This window comes from Mesoplodon bidens, assembly GCF_964165515.1.
Source record: "Mesoplodon bidens genome assembly, chromosome: 19".
Lineage (NCBI taxonomy): Eukaryota > Metazoa > Chordata > Mammalia > Artiodactyla > Ziphiidae > Mesoplodon > Mesoplodon bidens.
The window spans coordinates 52,468,943-52,491,018 of NC_138179.1; the positions used below are offsets into that span (position 1 = coordinate 52,468,943).

At 47.0% G+C, this 22,076-nt stretch overlaps 2 protein-coding genes across 3 annotated transcripts; one reads left to right on the forward strand and one right to left on the reverse strand.

Moving 5' to 3' along the window:
• Nucleotides 1-308: 308 nt before the first annotated feature.
• Nucleotides 309-12,489, reverse strand: MSL1 (MSL complex subunit 1). Of its 2 annotated transcripts, XM_081218286.1 has the most exons (9): nt 11,385-12,489; nt 8,611-8,834; nt 7,183-7,565; nt 5,233-5,280; nt 4,715-4,779; nt 4,002-4,069; nt 3,476-3,600; nt 3,262-3,334; nt 309-2,855 (listed from the first exon to the last, which is right to left on the reverse strand). In XM_081218286.1, exons 1-9 carry the CDS (start codon nt 12,150-12,152, stop codon nt 2,765-2,767), a joined length of 1,845 nt encoding a protein of 614 aa, XP_081074412.1. In that variant the 5' UTR covers nt 12,153-12,489; the 3' UTR covers nt 309-2,764. The 2 variants fall into 2 exon arrangements, with proteins under 2 accessions (XP_081074412.1, XP_081074413.1); XM_081218287.1 differs by lacking the exon at nt 5,233-5,280.
• A 62-nt stretch (nt 12,490-12,551) lies between these two features.
• LOC308607179 (large ribosomal subunit protein uL22-like) lies at nt 12,552-19,522 on the forward strand. The gene is made up of 3 exons (XM_081218879.1): nt 12,552-12,991; nt 16,461-16,681; nt 17,590-19,522. The coding sequence occupies exon 3, from the start codon at nt 18,909-18,911 to the stop codon at nt 19,461-19,463; it is 555 nt and encodes a 184-aa protein (XP_081075005.1). The 5' UTR covers nt 12,552-12,991; nt 16,461-16,681; nt 17,590-18,908; the 3' UTR covers nt 19,464-19,522.
• Nucleotides 19,523-22,076: the final 2,554 nt, after the last annotated feature.

The following is a 22,076-nucleotide window of genomic DNA, read 5'->3' on the forward strand; positions in this document are numbered from 1 at the left end:
ACTAGATGACCTCTAAGGTCTTTCCAACTGAGGTTTTACTAATTTAGACACCAGGCACCAAGTATCCTATCATCTCTTGTTTTTAAAGTTGCCAATTATGTGTAAGAAAGAACACGGGACAAAGAGGGATGAAACATACATTGTGTTCATACACAAATGGAAGTTAATATCTCATATAAAAGGGAAAATGGCGTTTTTCTATTTTGTGAAAATGGATTTCTTTTTCTAGTCTTTTAAAATATACAAGCAGAATTGTTTAATGCTTCCCAATAAATCTAATAAATTGAAGCAGAAGTTCAAAATTAACAGCCACAATAGTTTATTTACAATTGAACTCTTTATAAGATATTTACAAGACAACCAATTTTACACATCAGAAATGGTATCAAAAGTATGAATTACAACACAGACAACAATATGAAATGGGCATAAAACAAAGCTGAAGTGGACAGACAAGCAATTTCTCTTTTTAATTTATTAACACTAGCTTAAACTTTGTTAAGGAAAGAAAGAACTGTGTTTTAGGAGAACTGCAGGTCCTTCAGTTGAAGATTGAATTTCACAGTGTTGTATCCCATGTAGGGAAAAAATAAGACTAATTTCCCCCCCACACTTCAACACACTGTGATTTTGCTCTTGGAACTTTGCTAATCTACTCTCCAACCTCCTTCTCAACAAAACTTCAACATATCCAAATCAAAGGAGAATTGAACTAGAAGAGGGGACAATAAAATAAGAGGTCCTAGGTAGAGGGAAAACCAAGGAAATAGAATCCACTTAAGTCTGGCCAGATAGCACCCATGGATTCCTCTTAGTCTAACTCAAGTTCAAAATCTGGGGAGTCTGCTGGACAGGCACAAACATAAAGGCTAAATTTGCTAATGCATAGCCAAATTAGGAGTCTGACAAATGCTGAAAATCAAGAAGAAACTGAGAGGAATCAAGGAATAAAAGAGACACTGACTGGTCTTTTTCTTCTTGGGCACATTATAAAGGAACATAACATAGGTCAGAGTAGGAAAGCCAAACAGCTTGCCATATTAAAATGATGGAGAACAAAGAAAATCTGGCCCAGTTTTTCTAGAAATCTCCTTCCTCTCCTTAAGGTGTGAGATGAGAGCCCCTAGTGGAATAAGTCCTATTTCTCTCTACATTCTTGCTGCAATGAAGTTCACAGCAGGTTCCCTTGTGGAGAGCCCACTCTCCTAAGCAGATGGAGTTACATATGAAAACCCATAGCCACACATACACACACAAAGGAGAAATAAGAGCAGCAAGATCATCCAAGAATACTACATGTGCTGCCGGAGTAATTCCTTTAAAAGTCAAACTCAGGGAGCACAGATCAACATCTCACAAAAAGCTTTAGCAGTGGGAGGCCCCTGAGGAACTTTTTTCTTCCCTTCCCACAATGGTATCCCATTCTCTCATGCTCCACTGATGGGCCGGCCACACACCCTACATACCTTGGCTTCTCCTCTAAAAGTGCTAATAATCTGGGGACATATTCTCTTCAAGGATAAAAGCCCCTACCTTCTAGGAGATTAGACCCCTACTTGTTTTCATACAATAGTCCTGAAGACTAAAGAAAGGCAATTCCTATATATTTAAGACCAGAGGTCTTGGCTCTATTTTCCTTCCAGATAGTTACAGGGATCTTACACTGAGACCAAAGTGGCCTGGAGTGCTGTCCTGAAATTCTTTTAACAAAATGGGGGTGGGGTGGGAGGTGGGTGGGAGAGGGGAACTAAGATGGTACACGTACAAATCTATTTTTACAAAATGAACGGAGAAGCTCATTAGGTACATCTGTTTGTTTCAAGATGTAGACATTTGCCAGCCAAAAGAAGCACATATTTCCACATACACCCCCACCCTCCCTAAATCTCTATCCCACCACCAAGAGCTCAGCTAAAAGGATAAAACCCAACTAAGGAATACTGGAGAAGTGACGTGACACAAAGACACCTATACAGGATCTGGCATGCCATCCCCAAACACCAACGGCTTTTGTTCAGAGCCATCACTGGTCCCAAACTTACCGTCCTCATTCTCTTTTCAGAAGATTTTATTCTTTGAGGGGTGGGGGAAGAAATTCAGTTATCCCTTAACTAAGAAAATAACCACAGCCAAACATCCCTTCCCACATGGCTATATCACAGGATAGTTTTAAGAGAACTGTCTTCTCAGATACTTATCTACCAACTCTCCAACCTCTTTTCTACCCTGTGAAGATGACTTGCTTCATCACGTCACTTGTTATTCCTCATCTGGTCCTTAAGCTCATGGTGAGGTTGTTTGTTTTGTTTTGTTTTCGGGTAAAAACCACTATACTCACACTATAAGGAAGGGTATGCCAGGGCAAGAAGAGTGCCATGCAGGCACAGCTCTAAAGGCAGGGGTTGCTTCATCTTCCAAAAGTCTAATGAAGAGAGCCCTTTCACTCTTTTAACACAGGCAAATGTAGAGAAGCAGACCCCTGAAGCTTCCAAATCTGCCATCCTATAGATTTAGCTTGAGAGTTCATTTCCCCAAAAAGGGAAAAGAAATCCCAATCACCCTCCATAATTCACAATTAGCCCAGTGAAAGAGTATTTGTGAAATCAGAGTGATGAAAACAAAACCAAGATCAGGGGAGTATGGAAGGGCATTACCAGCGAATGATAACATACATGAGGACATCGGTCACATATACAGGTCTCTGCCACTCTCTGGGAATGGCATGCTACAACTATCTGAAGACAGAAGGTTCTTGCCAGCACAGCTATTTCCTACATGTCCGATGAGGTGTTTGCTTCTTTTGGATCTCCAACCTGCATCGGCTACGCTCATCCAACCAGGGCAGCTCAAAATTCCTGGCAAAAAAGGATACGGAAATCAACCTGCAAGACTAGAAGAAACTCAGTATGGACATGAGACTAACTCAGAAGAAGACACTACGCCCTTCACCACTCCTAGAGCCCTGACTCCCAAGTCCCAAGTTTAGAGTGTCTTTCCTGCCTCAAAGCCAGAGCAACGGTGTGCTATTAAAGTGACTGAATAATCTATTTCTAATTCAAAAAGCAATCCTCCTAATTCCTGGCTTGGGAATCTTATCACTGTAAAAACTAGTGGCCCAGGCAGCCTCACTTCTGTCAAAGAGCCATGGCTATCCCTAAGCAAGCGATTCCACCTTATATCTAGGCTTTCATGAAGTCTGGAAGGGAGGTGAAGCACAGACTACTACCTGAGAGAGGAGGGGAAAAAAAACTTTACACTTACTGTGGAGTTAGTTTTGGTAACGGTCGTCCAAATGCTACAACAGGCAAGAAGGGGGTAATCATCAAACTTTCAACTACGGAAGAAAGCCAAATGGGACCTTGTTAGGGACACAGATGGAAACAGTCTAGCAACTATACCTGTTCCAAAATACTGCATTCATTCAGAGCGAGTTGTATCCTGGAGCCCTGTACTCTTTTAGATAAACAAAACTTACCATCATCTGGCTCAGGGAAAAATGAGGTAACCTCGGGCTCAGATTCCTGAATTCCTTTCTTTTTATACATTCTGAGCTGCAGTCGCTGTAAAATTCTTTGTTCCCTGATCCTCTGAATATCCCATCTGGGAAAAACAAACCAGACAAACAAAACAAACAAACCCAACATTACTGAAAACCAGCTCTATAAAGGCAACTCACACAATCCAGATGCTAGGGAGATCTCTGCTGGGTCTTCTAGATGGGGGATGGGGGTGGGGAGGGGTAGGGGGGTAAAGAGAACCGCCTGCTTGGTTAGGGAAGAGCTGTATAGGTCTGGCAGTCTAGATCACGTGTTGGTGTTCCCCAGAAGAAAAAGAGGCCAAACGTGTATAACAACAACCACTTCAAACTCTTGATACTCAACCAATTGGGAAGCCAGTAATTGAAAAGTATTAAGAGCTCCAGGGCTCCCCGCAGCATAGATAAGAGAGGTCAGGGTCCTATAGGGCTCAGTTGTCTCCAGAATGGACATCTCTAGCCTCACCTTTTCCTTCTCTTCTCATCCAGCTCCAGTTTTGCATGCCGCTTCGAAAACACACTGTCATCCAGGTTCTGTGTAAAGAATAGCAGCTGATAAGCTACTTATCACCATGTGACACATGTATACTCATTTCCAGCTTCCAGGAATGCAAAATCTTTCACCTTCAGGTCCCACCTGAGTCTGTGAGTTCTATGGATAGCATAGGAACCTCCTGGTAACAAAATCAACGAAACACATACTCCTTTCCCCACCCCTACCCTGTAGAATCTCCATATTCCAAAATCCTTTCTATCATTTTCCAAGGTGAAAGTCACATCAAACTGAAACAACCCCTGAGACTGCCACAAACCTTCCCTACCTCTATACTTTATAAGAGTCTGAGTTTAAAGTAAGTATCCAACTTTTAAGAGTCAAATGAGGTTGGAATATATAATTCTGTTGCTGAGTGGTACACACTAACTTTTCTACTTAGCATGAAATCTAGCTTTGTTTTGAACATTCCCTAGTTATTTATTTTTTAATAAATCACTTAGCCACTCTGGACCTCAGTTTTCTCATATATACAACAAAGGAGTTGGACTAGATAATCTCTCAAGTTACCTCTTGCTTCAAAGTTCTATTTAACCCATCCATACAGTTACAATGACATACTCAAGTAACAGCCCCATTTCTATTTGTCTCTCACTCCCTTCTACTGACAGGTCTTAGGTACCTACCTCCAAAAGGTCTGAAGGATTTGGGTCCCTTAGAGGCTCTACTGAGTGGTCCCTCCAAGAAGGAACTGGAAAGAAAAAAGAAAAAGAAAAAGAAAGGGAGGAGGGGTGGAACCACCCTTAAATCCAAGGTCACACAACCTACTATTCACTAGGACAAGAGATCTCCCCCAGATAAGACAAAGTTACCACGTGATAGGAATCCATTCTATGGCCTCACCTGAAGCCATATTCAGTGTCCTTGCTATGGTATTAAAAAGAACCTAAAATGCCATTGCAGTCTGCCAAACACAGGATCACAAAAAACCCTAAACCAATACCTGACAATTCACATAATGGATGCTATTGCAGTTCCTGAAAAACAACTGAAATTTGTAGTCATTTTGAAGTCTACAGTGTAATCATACACCAAGGAATCTCACTCTCCCCCATCCAACTGATGGGGAATGCAGCTCCCAACCATCCACCATCCCACCAGCCCCCACCCCAGGCCCAGCCAGCACAATTCCTATTCTACTCACCAGCCAAGACTGAAGTTTCTCCTGCAACACTTGATGGCATCAGACACCCTAAATAATGCAGGAAAGAAGAATCACCTCAGTGTAAAAAGAAAAAAAGCCCATACCCAAAATGGAGGAAAGGATCATCACTGAAGTTCTCACTAGGAAGCCATTTTGGTTTTTTGAGTTGTTCTTTTGAGAATTTCTCTCTGGGGGAGGGGAAGAGGGAACAACAGACAAAAGAAAAGAAAATAAGCCCACCACTTTTTTTTTTACACTGAGACGACTTCTTTTCTTCATTATTTAGGGTGGTTTCCCTGCAACAGTTGATGGCCAAGGATATCAAACCTTAAACTCAGAACATGGCAGGTGAGTAAAAGTTGACCCTATTTTTCAAATAAAAGATCAGTGTTCTCAAAACTTACATATGTAGTCTTCTTAAACAGCTCCCTCCTCCCTCCAAACAAACTACCTTGCTGGTCCAGCCTGAACAACATGCACAAAGACTTTGGCTTCCTTAGAACAAGCCATTGAGACTTCCTCTTGAGATAGGGGCATCAAGAATAAGGATTCACACGTTTATTCACAACTCAGGGTCCTCAAAGGACTGGGATTCCCCCCAATCAGACTCTTTCTGTACTGCTAGGCCCACAATATTAGAGGTGTTTGGAATTTTCTGTACTAGGGCAGAAAGGGTTTTCAAAAATAGCCAGTCACACAGAATAGCTCCGGACTAAGCCATTTCCCAATCCCGGATGGGAAATTGCTTCACGGTTTCTCTTGTTACACAGCATTGCCATGGCAGCAAGAAGGTTAACCATTAAGGATGAACCTGTTCAACTGACTGAACCAACAAAAAACCTGAACCTAGATCAGGGTCCTGGTCTATCTCATGTACTCAAGTGTAAGGCCTAATGAATTTTAGATAATTAAGAAGAGTAATCTATCTTCCCCACTTAATTTTGTCACCAGAACAGCCAAACAAAGCCTGGAGAATGCTCTTGTCTTACTGGAATGGATTCCCATCCCCATCCCTACTAGGGCAAGACACAGCATCAGAAACTCAGGGCTGTGACTCTATCCAAGGCTTCCCCACCATCACCCCGGAGCACCCGCTGTGACTGTCACAGACTAACATTACACGATTGAAGGCACATTCCAGTTACTGGTTGATGTAGGAGATAGGGGAGCATCTCTGTGTGGAAGCCATGAAGAAAAAAAAGGGAATGAAGACCAAGGTCCCATACCCCACACCCATCCCAAGCAGCTCAGATATCCCAAGATAGTCCTTATTGTTTGAAAAATAGTTTGTAGACCATTTTATTTAAATATATGAACAACCAATGGGCTACTGCAATCCAAGTAAACTCTTCACATTTAGAACCTTTGTGAAGTATCGTAAGGTAAAGTAAGACTGTTGGTCTTTGGCAGATTCCTCCTGCCCCCCAGACCGGGACATAGAGATACAGATAAATGTTTATATAGTTAAAGAGCGGAGGCCCAGGTGAAATTCCCCACCCCAAGCTGGCTCCCCAACCCAAAAATTACCATTGGCCCCTGAGAACACCCAAAGACCACCCTCCCAGGTTTCACACAATATCAATTGCAGGAACAGTCGTGCATGGCAAAGTATAAGTTCTATGCATTTCACAGCACAGAAAACCCTTCTTTCAGAGGGCATGCAAGTTGCCGGAGATTACACCCCCAAGTCTGGTGCTCTTGTGATGAGCAACTTACTGGCAAACACATCTCCCAGTGTTGTAAGCAGGCAAATACATTGAGCACATTTTGCTGTAATTCCATCTATTTGCAATGCCTGCACAGTGTCTGTCTCTGGCTGTTAACTTACTCATTCTTGACAGAACTCTGCTTTATTGATTGCACTTTTTTAAAAATGCCAAAGGCATTTTCACACTTGTTAGCTTGACCGCCACCACTAGGGTATAAGAGCAAGTGTTCTCTATGCCTTACTTGCTACAGTCTCCTCCTTCTTTGGAGAGGATTCCCGTAATGGTAACGGTGATGGGGGAGGCTGGTGCCAACGACACAAATACATTTCTGTGGTGGAAAGGTACGGCAAATCTTCTATCTCACTTGAGAAGGCTTTCTCCTTGGGATGGGTGCTGGGTCCCTTCTGGGGAGTCGAGAGTCTTGGCGGGGTGTCCACTGAAGACCGGGGCTTTTCTGGAGTTTCCTGGCTCCTCAATTCACGTTTACAAACAGTTTCAGATAAGGAACCACAGGGTTCCTCTTTAACAGGAGAGTGCTTAGGAGTTTTTGTTTTGACTTTTGAAAATTCAGGAGCCAGCTTTTTAACAGGAATCTTTCTTTCTGTACTTCCAAATGGGGATTTCCTATTAGATAGGGAAGAAAACAGTATGGAATTTATTGACTCTTGAATAAAATCTAATTTGATTACATTTTGGGGCAAGAGGACTAGCTTGCTTCACAATAACCAGTATTCAAGTATCTAAATATCTGGGTTCCTTTGGCTGTCATGAGCAGGAACAGCCTCATGCTTAACAGTATATATAATAGGCCCTTAGTAAATGTTTGTTGAACAAGTGAGTTTCCATGCTCAAGAACCTCTACTGCCTACTAAATCTAAAAAGGTTCCTATTTTATTCAAGATCCTTTAGCTAACATTAGAGGCCTCTACTTTGTGGCCTGTTTCATTCCTGTCAACCAGAGACCAGTCTCTTATTCCTACCCCCCAAAACCTACACCATGTTAATTACAATTGCTATTTCTTTTTTCTTGCTATCTTCTGGCTCTCTTTCTCCCACCAGTCTACACACACACACACACACACACACACACTTCTAGAATGCCATCTCCTCTCCTTTTTACCAATCTAAATTCTATACTTCTTTTTCAAGATCCATCTCCTCCTTAAAGTTTCACTATTTTAACGCACAATAATCTTTAATCTCTGAATAGTTTGTATCACTGTTGTCTATCTGCATATTTTATTGCAGTTGAATTCTGAGTTTTCAAAACTTATGCCATCCTTATAGCTAGACTAATCTCTTTGAGTCCAAGGACACTTAGAGCTTACATTTTAATGTCTACCAGTGCCTGATGCAATGAAGGAATTTAACACTTCCTAACTTGAAGTGAAGGGCTATAGTTTTCTTTAAGAAACTCAGCTGTCACATTTGTTGCCCATTCTCTTTATGATGTACTCTGCATTCTGTAGTTACTATTGTGACCAAAATGTTCCTAACAGACGTACATAGTCTGCGCAGGAACGTTTCAAGACAGTTTCTCAGCACAGAAGACCTCATGATTCAAGACATAGTTCTATTAAAACAAATTCATAGGTCCTAATCCCTTACTCTCAGTCACTGGAAACAAGTGACCTCACGTCCAGACAGTGTAACAAAGTTATCAGCACACCTTTTGTGTCCCTTTCCACTCCGCCCACAGGAGAAGGGCTTGGAAGGCAGAGTCTGGGATGTCTCGGAAAGCTCCGGCTGGCACTCCAGTTTAATTTTCTCGGATATCTCCGTTTCCTCTCTCTCTTCAGTTTCATAGCCCTGAAACAGCTTGTGCCTTTCCTTCTCGTTATCCTTCTTTACCAGCTGCATCCGCCTTTCCATACGTTCAATCCGAGCAAGGAGCTAAAAGAGAGAATGGCAAAATGCAGACTTAAAAAACAAAAAAATTAAACACGGGTGCTTAGCCCCATTTGTGAATCAGTATGGTCTTCTGCCTCTTTCCATGAACCATAGCAATTCAACTTATTTTTAACAGGCAGACATTAATCTGAATAGATTTTCTTAAACACAATAGAGAAGACAAGGTACACTGCTTAATTTTAGGGGCTAAACTAGTTGGGGAGGGGCATGGGGGAATTTGTACTTCATTCTTCTGAAAGAAAATCCTCTTCACTGGGAGGGGCCACAACATGCCTTTTAAATGGCATGGCCTCTGCTACTGCTAACCATGTGGCTCCAAGTCAGTTTGGGAGTTTCCAGAATTAACCTTAATGTTCTTTTAGGAGGCCCTAAGGTTCTCCAAACACTATCCTGTCTACTTCCACTCCAAAACACTATACACAAGGACAAAGTCCAGACAGTACATTGAGAAGGAATTAAAAGCTCACACAGTCACAGTGCCACTAGGGATTGCAGTTTTATTTGAAGGCGGGTGGGGTGGGGGTGGGGAGGTGCCACCTAAATAATGAACACTCAATTTGGAAGAATTATAAAAGAACCAGTACCCATAAATCCCATCAATCATCAAATATACATATTGCTTTGCATCTGAGATAACAAAAAAATTATACCTATTTGTCTGAATATTGAAAAAATCTTTTAATTCTAGTTAAAGGGAGGACCACATAAACAGAAAATGGAAGTCTATTATCATTGAAAAGTTCACATTAAAATGTGCTGAGAAAAGATGCCAAATGTGCTACTTACACCCTATAATAAGAATTTTATTTGGGTTAGACAGTGATATTAATGTTGAATTCATTACATCCACTTAGCTGCATAGATTTCATGAGAGGCCAAACAACAACTGGAATAAGAGAAACAAGCTTAAGCATCGCTAAGACTGCAATACACAACAGAGGCAATGAATGCCAAGTTCAGACTGACACTCTATCCTTAACTCACCCCGCTTTTCCTGCCTAGGAAAGTCTGCAAAGGGGCCATTACCTCAGGTACTGAACAGAAACCTCCACAGTCAGCAGAGAGCCCCCCTGTCAGCCACATTGTCATTTCATCTCCTTCTGTTTTGATCCACAGCCTTAACATTACTTAAACACGGTTTGTGGGTGACATTTCCTTGATTTCTTCTCCTTCACTGGTCGTTCTCTTCCCGCCTCCCCCCCCCAAATAAGGACACGATGTGTTGTAATTACAGTACCATCACACCCCTAGACTGCAGTACAGTAGCTGAGCAGTGCCACCTCCATGTTGAGTAACTTCCACAAATCAACACCATGAGATATTTTAATGAGACCGGCCCCAGCTCCCATTCCACCTTGCAGAATGCATTCTCCAATAAAACAGTCGCTGCCTGGAGAGATTCATTTGGAAAGCAAACAAAATGAACAGCCCTGTGCTCTCCTGCTCAGCCCTTGGCGCACACAACGCCGGAGAGGGAGAGGGAGAGGGAGAGAGGGAGGGAGGGAGGGAGGGAGAGAGAGAGGGGGAGAGAGAGAGAGAGAGAGAGAGAGAGAGAGAGAGAGAGAGAGAGAGAGAGAGAGAGAGACTGCTGCAGCCTGAACACAACAATTGTAGAAACCATGTTTATTTTTAGGCAGCTGTAAGGTATGCCGGCACGGTAATATCCCACCACCACAGCTTTCCTGGTATCTGGAGGAATATGTTTTAACACCTAAGGTGCCCTTAACTACTGCTGCAGTAAAAACAACCCTATACAGTCGTGCTCCTCAGAAGTACAAAGAAATAATAAATGACTTCCCTACTACCTTAAGATGCTAATATAGGGGAAACAATTTCGGTCTACTTAATACATGTAATAAGCTTAATTTCCCCTGATGCCTTAAAAACCTTCCAGCCTCTAAACACCATGCTCATACAAGGGAGCTGGTCAGCAGGTCATGTTTTATAACGCAGATTCCTATGAAAAACGGTCTGAAATCCAAGGTGATGATCCTCCTAATATCATTCTAAAAAGCTGTAATAGGGTTCCACTGTGAATCACCTCGACCCCTCTGCCAATGAAAAGGCCTACTACTCTGTCTAAAGATGCTGCAGCAGGGCTTAGAGCAACAGCTGCTATGGCCCTCTCCTCCAGAATACATTTCTAACGCACAGCTCTTTAAGTTAACCCCTTCCATAAAGCCACCGCATATGTATCCCACCTTTTCATTTTTCAACCCCGCACAAATCAGGTTTTTTTCCCACTCTAAACGTCTTTCCCACACGTCTGAGGCTGTCATTTTAAATTAACCCTTTGGCACCTGAAACCTCCCCTCCCCCTCCCCCTGGGAGGTTGCCCTTTAACCCCTCCCTCCAACCCAACGTGTCTGTGGGCCTGGCTCCCAAGGACCCGGCAGCTAATTAGACTCCTTTCGCTGGTGGCCAACCTCCTTACCCCTAACCCAGGGATACCTTAACCTCCTACAGCCCCCTTCCCCCGAGCATGCGCACAACTCGCTCTTCGTCCCGAACGCAGATTAACCCCTCCCGTACCGTGTCTCTCTCTGACTTCAGCTCCTCGATCTCCTTCTCCTTGGCCTGCAGCTGCTGCTGCTGCTGTTCGATGAGGTCCAATTGCAGCAGAAGGATCTGTTTGAGGCAGGCGGCCTGACTGGAGGCTCCCGAGCCGCCGCCACCCCCGAGAGGGCTCTTCCTCGTACTCTTCCATCGGCCCTCGCTGGCCGCCAGGGTCCCGGCGGCGGCGGTGGGCGCGAGGGGTGGCGGCCCGGGCAGAGGTAGTGGTGGGGGTCCCGCCGGGTCCGAGGCGGTGGCACCTGGGGGAGCCGCCCCACCCTTGTCCCCAGCCCAGGGCGTAGGCTCTTTGGCCGCCGCCACGAGAGAGCCCGTCTGAATGGGCAGCACCGCCTGATACTTGGGTCGGGGACTGCAGCCGGCTCCGGCTGCCGCTGGCTCCCCCCCAGTGCCAGCTTGTTTGGTGGCCGGGGGCGGACAGGGCAAGGGCACCGAGCCGCCCCAGCTCTCTTCCTGCTGCCCGGGGGCCGCCCCGGCCGGGAGTAACAAGCCCCGGCCCTTGCCGCCGCAGCCGGCCGGGGAGGGCGCAGGGCTCCCGCCCTGGGAGGAGGCCAGCGGAGGCCCCGGCTCCTTGAGCTTACGGTGCCGGGGGAGGAAGTGGGCTTCGGCCGCCCCGGGCTCGTCCTCGGGCCCGCCCAGCGCCGCAGCTCGCTCGTAGTCCAGTCGCTGCTCAGGGTTGCCGCCGGCAGGGGCCGCGGCCGCCTTGAACACTGCGGATCTCATGGTCATAGTGGTCCGGAGCAGCGCCGGGGACCGAAACGGAGGAGGGGGTGGGGAAGGGGTGAGGTGCGGGGGGTCGAGGACGGAGGAGGGGGAGGGGAGTTTGGCGGGCTCGTCTCAGCAGCGCGGCAGCAGGCCTTGGCTAGCGCGGCTCCTCCGGGGCCCGGGCGCCATCCCGCCGGCGTGCGGAGAAGTGGAGGCCGCGGCTGAGGCCCGCCGCCGGCCCATGGGGGCCTCGCCGCCGCCTCTGCTGCCGCCGCCGCCGCCTTCGCCTCAGAGGCAGGAGCTCGCACCCAGCCGCCCCCGAGCTCATCCCCGGAGCTCGCTTCGGCCCCCCCTGGCCCGGCCGGGCCCGCCTCGTCTCCCCACCCCACACACCCCCTTCCCCGCCCCGGCCCCCCGCCCCGGAGCTCGCCTCAGCCGCCCCGAGCCTCCATTTTCCCCCCCCTCCTCCTCAGGAGGGGGTGGGAGGGATGGGTCCGCCCAAAGCCCTCCTACTCTGGGAGGGGGTCTGTCGCCTCCCCCGCGGGTCTCCGGGCTCGGGGTCCCCCTCCCCCACAGTCACCCCCGGCGCCTCAGCGTTTCCCTTTAAAAAAAAACGGAGCCGCTCGGAGCCGCCACCGCCGCAGCCGCCGCCGACCGGTGGGCGCATGCGCCGGGAGGGAAGCGGGCGGGAGCGAACCGGGAGCTGAGAGGAGGGAGGCGGGCCGCGCTATTGTGAAAGGGGCCGCCGCCGCCTCGAGGAGGGCGGGCGAGGGGCCGCGGGGGCCCCGGGCGCGGGGGGCCGGCGAGGGGAGGCCGGGGATGAGGGGCGAGGACCGAGGAGCCCGCGGAGCGGCGGGGTGAAGGTGGGCTGCCGGGGGAGGGGCGAGCCGGGGGAGGGTCAGGAGGAGTGAAGAAAAGGCTGGGGCCATGACGGGTAGAAGGCGAATGCGGAGGCTCCTCGGGAGAGAGGAGCGTGAGAGAATGGAGTTGGGAGGAAGGAAGGGGTCTTCGGGAGGCAGATGCGCCCTCCGTGGAAGTGTACCGAGCGGTCCACGTACCCGGCCTGCGCTGGATTACCCCCTTCCCCGGGCACCTTGGCAACCGGCCTGGCCCTCGCCGGAGGGGCCCAGCGGCCCCGCACGCCTCCCGGACCAGTCAGGATGCAGGCTCCTGTTGGAGCCTATGGGTGTTTCCTGGGCATAGAATTCTAACCCTCCACCCCCAGCACTCCCCAGCAGCCCCACACTGGTATGGGAGAGAATGAAGTTCTTTGTCTCTAAGGGATCCAGGCCAGAAACGGAGGGGAGCTCTGGTTCCCCGAGGGAGGAAAATCCATGATGTCTGCTGCCTAGGGAGTTGTTGCCGCCACCTCCCTGGAATGAAGCATTGCCAACGACCGACGGTTCTTTCCCAACGGCCATCTCCCCAGGCTTCTTAAGTCACTTCTAGCATCTTCTGGGGCTTCATGAAGGATTGAGGCAAAGGAAGTCTCGGAAGGGACCTTTACCTTTACCGGGAATAGGAATACTTTAGGGTACTCTCCTATGCTGAGCACTTTGTCCGCTCTCTTCAGTGTTCAGTTTGTGTGTCTGTCTGTCTTAACTTACAGGCAACTTTAGCCAACAAGTCCTCACAGAATTTCTCCGGGAAAAACTTTTAAATAGTTTTAATTGATTGTATTTTTTGTGTGTTGAGGTGGGGTGTTTTTTTTTTTTCCAGTCTATATGGAGATGGAGATGACTAACATTCTTTGGTCTAATGTGAAAACCTCCCCAAAACACTGGAAATTTTAAATAAATGGGTGCGAATATGCTAAGAAGCCAAGGGAGCCCCAGCCCTCTTCTACCAGACTGTATGGCCTCAGATCTGCAAGGGGAGTACTGGAGTTAGGGATACCAGCGAAGGAGGTGTGTGGGAGGAGGCATATAGAATAGTGGTGATCTTTTTCAGTGTCGAGACTTTCAGTACCATCTCTATACTGGCAACTCCTAAATTTATATCTTCTTCTGGGATCATCCTCTCACTCCAGAATCATATTCAGCTGCCTAGGAGACATATCCACTTGGATGTGTAACAGGCATTTCAAACGTACGTCTAAAATCACACTCCTGAATTTCCCTCACCCAAATCCTGCTTCTTCTACAGCCTTCCTCTCTTTCTCTCTCACTCTACATCCAATCAGTCTTCAATCCCATTGCCCTTCAATATATATATATATCCAGAGTCACACACCTTTGCAGCATCTCCACAACTTGCACCTTGAGTCATAGTCTGTGCCATAATCGTATCTCACTTTTTTATTGCAGTAACCTTGTAATTAGTCCCTCAGTTTCAAGCTTTGCCTTCCCCCACTTAAGCCTGTTCTCAACACAGCAGCCATCGTGATTCTGATAAGATATGAGGCGGAGCATGTTCTTGAGCAGGCTCAGAACCCTCTCATGACTTCCCATCTTACTTGGAGTAAAAACAAAATCGTCATTGTGGCTTGCAGGATCTGGCCCCCGGGACTGCTCTCTGACTTTGGCTCCGACTACTCTCCCCCTTACTCACCCGCCTCCTGCCACACTTGCCTCTTTGCTGTCCTTCAAACACACCCAACATGTGTCTGCTCAGGTCCTTTCACTTGCTGTTCCCTCCACCTGGGTCACTCTTTCTTCAGGTAGTCACATACCTTCCTCTCTCATCTCCTTCAGCTCTTTACTGAATATCATCTTTTCATCATGCCTTCCTCTCTGGCTACCCTGTGTAAACGCACAACCTCTTCCAAATACCCTCCCTTGCCTTTCCTGCTTTATATTTTTCATATACTTATTACCATCTAAGATGAAATTGACCTTGTTTATTGCCTTCTCACACTAGAATGTGAACTTTGTGTTTTGTTCACTGCTGTATCCTTAGCCCCTAGAACCATACCTGGCACAAAGTAGGCAGTTAATAAATATTCATTGAATGAGTAAATGAGCTGTTTATATTAAGAGAAAGCATGTACCCTTGACCTTTAGCTTGGCTGAGAGTGACAGTCTTGTAACATTAATAGAGTGTAAAAATTAGTGAAACCTAGGGAAAAATAAAGTTGTCGAGAAGCACAGAGAAGGTAGAACATACTATCTAGAGGGAATTGAGGAAGTGACAACTGAAGTGGGTCTTAAAGTTTGAGGCCATAGGAGGACATTTCAGACAGAGGTGAGAACATTGCCTAGGCATGGGATAAAAGGATGTTTTGGAGTAAATAGGAGAAGTTGGCTGGACTTTAGCTTGGATACTGGGGAGTACAGGGGATAAAGCAAGCAAGGTGTGTTGAGACCAGACTGTTAAGGTCTGAAGGCCCAGTTAAGAAGTGAATACAGTCAACCCTCCATATGCACAGGTTCCACATCTGCAGATGCAACCAACTGCAAATTGAAAATATTCAGGAAGGGACTTCCCTGGTGGCGCAGTGCTTAAGAATCTGCCTGCCAATGCAGGGGACACAGGTTTGAGCCCTGGTCCGGGAAGATCCCACACTCCGGGGAGCAACTAAGCCCACGAGCCACAACTACTGAGCCCGCGTGCCACAACTACTGAAGCCTGTGCGCCTAGAGCCCATGCTCTGCCACAAGAGAAGCCACCGCAATGAGAAGACTGCGCACTGCAACAAAGAGTAGCCCCTGCTTGCCGCAACTAGAGAAAGCCTGTGCGCAGCAATGAAGACCCAACGCAGCCAAAAATAAATAAATAAATAATTTAATTTAAAAAGCTGACCATTAAAAAAAAAGAAAATATTCAGGAAAAAAAATTCCAGAAAGTTCCAAGAAGGAAAACTTGAATTTGCCGCAAGCCCGACAATGATTTACATAGCATTTACATTGTGTTAGTTACTACAAGTAACCTAGAGATGATTTAGAGGATGTGCGTCAGCTATATGCAAATATACGCCATTTTATATAAGGGACTTGAGCATTCGAGGATTTTGGTATCCTGAGCAGGGTCTTGGAACCAGTCTCCCTCAGATACTGAGGGACAACTAATTTATCAGCCAAGGTGAAACATCGAAGGATTTCCACCAAAGTGTGGAATGATCAGATATGTGTTTTTGAAAGCTAACTTCAATGTATCTTTGCACGGAAGGCAGGAGGCCAACTTGCAGGCTGTTAGTCCAGGTGAGAGATGATGAATGGCTAATCTAAGGCTTGAGAGTGTAGTTATCACATTATTAGTAATTTGCAGAATTTCTTGATCAGTAGAAAGTGTGAGGAGGGGGTGAGGGAGAAGGAGGACTTTGTGGTCAAGATTTCTAAGGTCAGGCAGATGGCAATTCCATGAACAAACTGCATATGTTTTTTTCCTCACTAGACAAAGTGTGGTCCTGGACTGGCATCATCAGCATCATCTAGGAACTTGTTAGAAATGCAGATTCTCAGGCCCCACTCTAGACCTAATGAATCAGAAACTCTGCAGTGGGACTCAAGCAGTTTTGTGTTTTATCAAGTGCTCTAGGTGATTCTGATGCACCTCAAATTTGAAAAACACTGCTTTGGAGTCTATACCAGGACCTATTCTTCAAGAGCCACATAGTAAGTATTTTAGGCTTTGACAGCCATAGAGTCTCTTGCACTATTCAACTCTGCCACCGTAGCACAAAAGACAATGTGTAAATGAATGAGTGGTGGCTGATGATGAGTGGTTAATCTAAGGTACCAGTGGTACGGGGATTTAGAGGGAATGACAGGTGGCAGACTCATTGTTTGAAAGCAAAGGCTCTGGGGTGAGGCTGCAACCAGCGATTACATTCCCACCATTTTATAAAATGTTATTTAGGAACACTGAAGTTTAAATTTCATATGTTTTCATGTTTCATGAAATATTATTTTAGATTTTCAACTATTTAAAAATAGTGGGACTTCCCTGGTGGTCCAATGGTTAAGAGTCTGCACTTCCAATGCCTGGTCAGGGAACTAAGATTCCCTCAAGCCTCTGGGCGTGGCCAAAGATAAATAAATAAATAAATAACAACACACACACACACACACACACACACACATACACAAAAAAACTTAGCTTAATTATTAGAGAAATGCAAATCAAAACTACAATGAGGTACCACCTCACACCAGTCAGAATGGTCATCATTTAAAAGTCTACAAATAAATGCACCCATGTAAATTAATGCAGGGTGGCTTAATACTGTCATTTACTCAGAGGTCACATACTTCCTATTTTGTGTATGTTAAAATGTACTTTCGTGAAATGATAGTGATAGCACACAGCAATCGGTGGTGGGTAGTTTTTTAATGTCCTTACTTGGCAAAATAAAAAGCTTACATCAGTCCCCCACAATTATTTTTCCTGAAAACTTTACAGCTCTGAAATCCAAAGTCTAGGATTTCACTGCTCCAGACTAAGTAAACATGCTTTTCTCCCCCAAAGCGAAAAGGCTGGAATTTTGGATTTGAGGTCTGATCTTCTTGATCTCAATTCACAGGATGAGATGGACAGACCACCAGAAAACTGAAACCTGGGAAGAGAAGCTCTCTAAAAAGGAAAGAGAATTCTTGCTTCCAAACCATTATGTTCTAAACTGTGATAATCCCTGAACTAGGACATATATGAGGACGTGAGATATCAAAGAGTAAAGGACAAGAGGGAGAAAGTGGACCTACTGGCTGAGAAGGAGCCTTAGGAAAACTATAGGACTCATAAATCAAGTCCCTAAACAAATCTCTGTTTCATCCCTAACGGGATAATGACCATTCCCATTTGCCCTCTGGCTAAGTGTATGGATGGAGTTGAAGCCAACACTTTCACCATTCCTCTAAGACTTTTTGGAATGACAGAATTCCGTTTCTATGACCTACATTCTTTGAAGGGAATGCCTATAGTTTGGAAAGAGCATGTAGCAAACCCTTTTAACAGTCTGGGTCTTGGTTTCCCCAGACCAAAAAGAAAATTGAAATAGATCATCTTTAAGACCGTATGAAGCTGTGTTTTCCTACTAAGAGTGGGGCCGAACTAGGTATAGTAAAAAGAGACTTGTTTTGGCTTCTTCCCGGAGACAGAGTACTCATCTGGGCGGCTTCCTGAGGCTCTTGGAAAGGTAAATGAAGACGGGTTGCGTGGCTGGCATTAACCCAGCTCCACATGGCACCGAAATGAGACCACGGGTGGAGAGGCCACCTTTCCCTTTTTTGGGAGGATGGGGGATGGGGAACCAGCATGGAGCCACAAAGGTTTCCGCCTCTGAAGCCCTGCCCCGGCTCAGAGCTTTCTGGCAAAAACCCTGCCCTGCGTTCCAGGCCTCCGCGAGCAGGATACTCGTTTGCCGCTCCCCTTCTCCCCTCCGCGGGGGCCTCTCCGCAGGACACACCCTCCCTGCTGCCTTTCTTTTTTTTTTTTTTTAATAAAATCACAACTCAAATTCGTCTATTTTTCTCGTTTTGCCAGCCCCGCCAAAACTTTCAGCGAGTTCCGCCCACTCCACGTGGACCTCCCTTCCCTGGCCCAGCAACCTCTGCGAGGACCCCACCCCCAACACGTGACCAATTGTTATATTTCCTTCTTGGGGTCCTTTTTCGCTGGCACCAACTAACGACTGAACAAAAGTGCCCCCTTCAGGGTGAATGTGGAGCAGCAGCCTGGGGAGGAGAGGAAAGTTGACGGAGGACTGGAGTACAATAGGGGAACGTGACTGCCTCTGCTTAAAATGATTTCAAAACCATAACTCCCTGGTTAATAACTTTAAGGATCATACAATTAAAAGATGAGGCAGCTTTTCCGGTAAGCGGCCTGAGGTGACCTCTAAAAATGGTTCGCTATTCACTCGACCCAGAAAACTCCACAAAATCATGCAAGTCAAGAGGTTCAAATCTTCGTGTTCGCTTTAAGAACACTCGTGAAACTGCCCAGGCCATTAAGGGTATGCATATCCGAAAAGCCACCAAGTATCTGAAGGATGTCACCTTAAAGAAGCAATGTGTGCCATTCCGTCGTTACAGTGGTGGAGTTGGTAGGTGTGCCCAGGCCAAACAGTGGGGCTGGACGCAGGGTCGGTGGCCCAAAAAGAGTGCTGAATTTTTACTGCACATGCTCAAAAATGCAGAGAGTAATGCTGAACTTAAGGGCTTAGATGTAGATTCCCTGGTCATTGAGCATATCCAGGTGAACAAAGCCCCCAAGATGCGGCTCAGGACTTACAGAGCTCATGGTCGGATCAACCCATACATGAGCTCTCCCTGCCACACTGAGATGATCCATACTGAAAAAGAACAGATTGCTCCTAAACCAGAAGAGGAGGTTGCCCAGAAGAAAAAGATATCCCAGAAGAAATTGAAGAAACAAAAACTTATGGCCCGGGAATAAATGCTGCAAAAAATAAATGCAAATAAAAGTAAAAGCAGAGTGTTGGTTGTCTTAATTAGTAAATCTATTTCAAGTGTCGTCACAAAATGGATCAAATGAGTTTTCATAAACATGCTGTTTTGCAAAAAAAAAAAAAAAAAAGATGAGGCAAATTCAAGAGGAAGGATATCATTTAAAAAAACTGCTTTGGGGGCTTCCCTGGTGGCTCAGTGGTTAAGAATCCGCCTGCCAATGCAGGGGACAAGGGTTCGAGCCCTGGTCCAGGAAGATCCCACATGCCGCAGAGCAACTAAGCCCATGCGCCACAACCACTGAGCCTGCGTGAGCCTGCGTGCCACAACTACTGAAGCCCGTGTGCTTAGAGCCCGTGCTCTGCAAAAAGAGAAGCCACCGCGGCGAGAAGCCCGCACACCCCAACTAGAGAAAGCCCCCGTGCAGCAACGAAGACCCAACACACCCAAAAATAAATTAATTAATTAATTAGGGGAAAAAAACTGCTTTGGAGGTGGAGTTGGGTGGAGTTTTAATCCTAGCTGCAACGCTGGTTACCTCTACTCCATCCCCCTAGAGTTCTGCATGATGCTGGCAGAGCTCTCTGAGACCCCCGAATACCACCCGAGTTCTTCAGTTACGGACGGGATGATGGGAACGTGGCCTCTCCTAGGGTGAGCGTTCTGCTTCTTGCCTCCTCCGTCACCTCTCCTTCCCCAACGACACTGGAAACAGTGCTTCCTCTCTGGGCTCAGTTTCCTCAAGCTGCAAGTTACTTCCAGAATGGAGAACACTCCTCTCTCAACGTTGGGAACATTTGTCCTAGATGGGAAGAGCCCTGGGAGATCATGGTGGAGGAAGGAGGAGAGGGCAGGACAGCAAAACTTAGTCCAGTGGGAAGGCTTGATGCAGAGCAAGGGGACTAAAGAGGAAAAGCTAGAAAACAGGTTAAGTGAAGCTAAACAGAGGAACTGTTTTCCTTGGGAAAAATTCTGACCGGGGCTTTGTCCATTTCCCGCCCCACTCCTTTTCCCCACGTGAGATGTGGTGTTGAGAGATGGGGTAGGGAATCGGGGTGACGGAAGTTACGTGGTTGGAGGCTGACTAGGAGAAAGGGTTGTACATCAGGTAGTGATCAGAGAAGGAAGGGTAAATTTATACTCAGAAGAGTTGGGTGCCATTTGTTCCTCCAAAGTCACAGAGGTCATGAATAGTAGATAGCCCAAGAACTACAAATCTTGGGGCGCAAACAAGGGGACTTCCATTGTAGCCAACAAGCACGCCACCCAGGGGCATGTTAAAGAGAGATGTGTCGAAGGGAATGGGAGGAGTCCTAAGGCACCTATTTTCAAGGGAAACAGCTCCAAAGCAATCAAGCGAGAACGTTAAGGACTAGGGACACTTGCTCTCCTATAACTCAGCATCTGTCAGCGCTCCCATTACCAGGTGCTATTTCCAGAGTCCTGGGTCTAGTGGAGGAAAAGGGAGGGGCCCTGGTGGAGAGACAGAGGGAGACCCGATGGGCTCCTCCCCCAGCCCAGCTGCAGTTCTAGATTCTCGCCACTCGGGGGCTCCCGAGCTCAACCACAGTCCCAGAGTTAGGGACGGGGACGGGGACGGGGACGGGGACGGGGACGGGGGGGCGGGGAGAGAGAGAGAGAGAGCCTCCAGAGGACAGTTTGGGACGTCAGTGGTGACCCTGAGCAGAGAGGTGACTTAGGGGTCATTTGCTCTGAAGCTGCAGACCCTTCGCATGGCCGTTGGGAAGACATCCAGCCTCAGCCCTTCTCTCGTGGGACTGGGACTAGTTCCCCACCTCTTACCCTCCGAGGTCATTTCCTCCCCTGCGCGTTTCCTCCCCCTCCCCCATCCTTGTGGTAGGAACACCACCACCATCCCCCACAGCCTGTCATAGTCCTGAGGAATGCTCTCACCCTGGCTGGGTGCCAAGCTCTGGACTTCCTGGGCTTTGGGGTGGGGCTTGGCCAAGGGGAAGCCCTTTGGACAGGAGAGCCACCCAATCCTGCATAGCCTGCTTTCGCGCGCTCTCTCCGTGTCTCTCTCTCCCTCCCTCTCCCCCCAGCCCCACCCCCACCCGCCCCAAGCAAAAGGCTCATCTATCATTCTCTGTCACCATCACCTAATTTCCTACCCCCACAATAGGATTTCCTTGCCAGGGCAAAACATCCACAATATGGAGACGGTGGGCATCCTAAACACTGGTTTATAGTGAGAGAGGTGGAAAAAACCTATTACAGAACCTGCCTTCCCTGTTCCAGAAGGCATGTAGCTGGAAGGAGAGGTTCAGCTGCCAGGGTCCTGAAGGTAAGGGTTTTGTAAATGGTCATTTGGCCCTGGGGCTCCTTCTGGATCCTCCTCAGAACCCTTGGGTCTAAGGAAGTACGTCTCTCCGTAGTAAAGCTTGGGAGTGAATTTCTGCGTATCTGACTACCTCTACTCACTCTCCATGTTCCTGAAATAAATCAACTGAAATCTGAACTTGTTGGTCTACATCAAGGCCAAGGAAATCTTTCCACCCAGCTGTAGCCGACTGGGATGGGTTCCGCGAGAATGGGGAACGGGCAGAAACGACTCCCAAATCGAATGAATAGAGACCAGGCC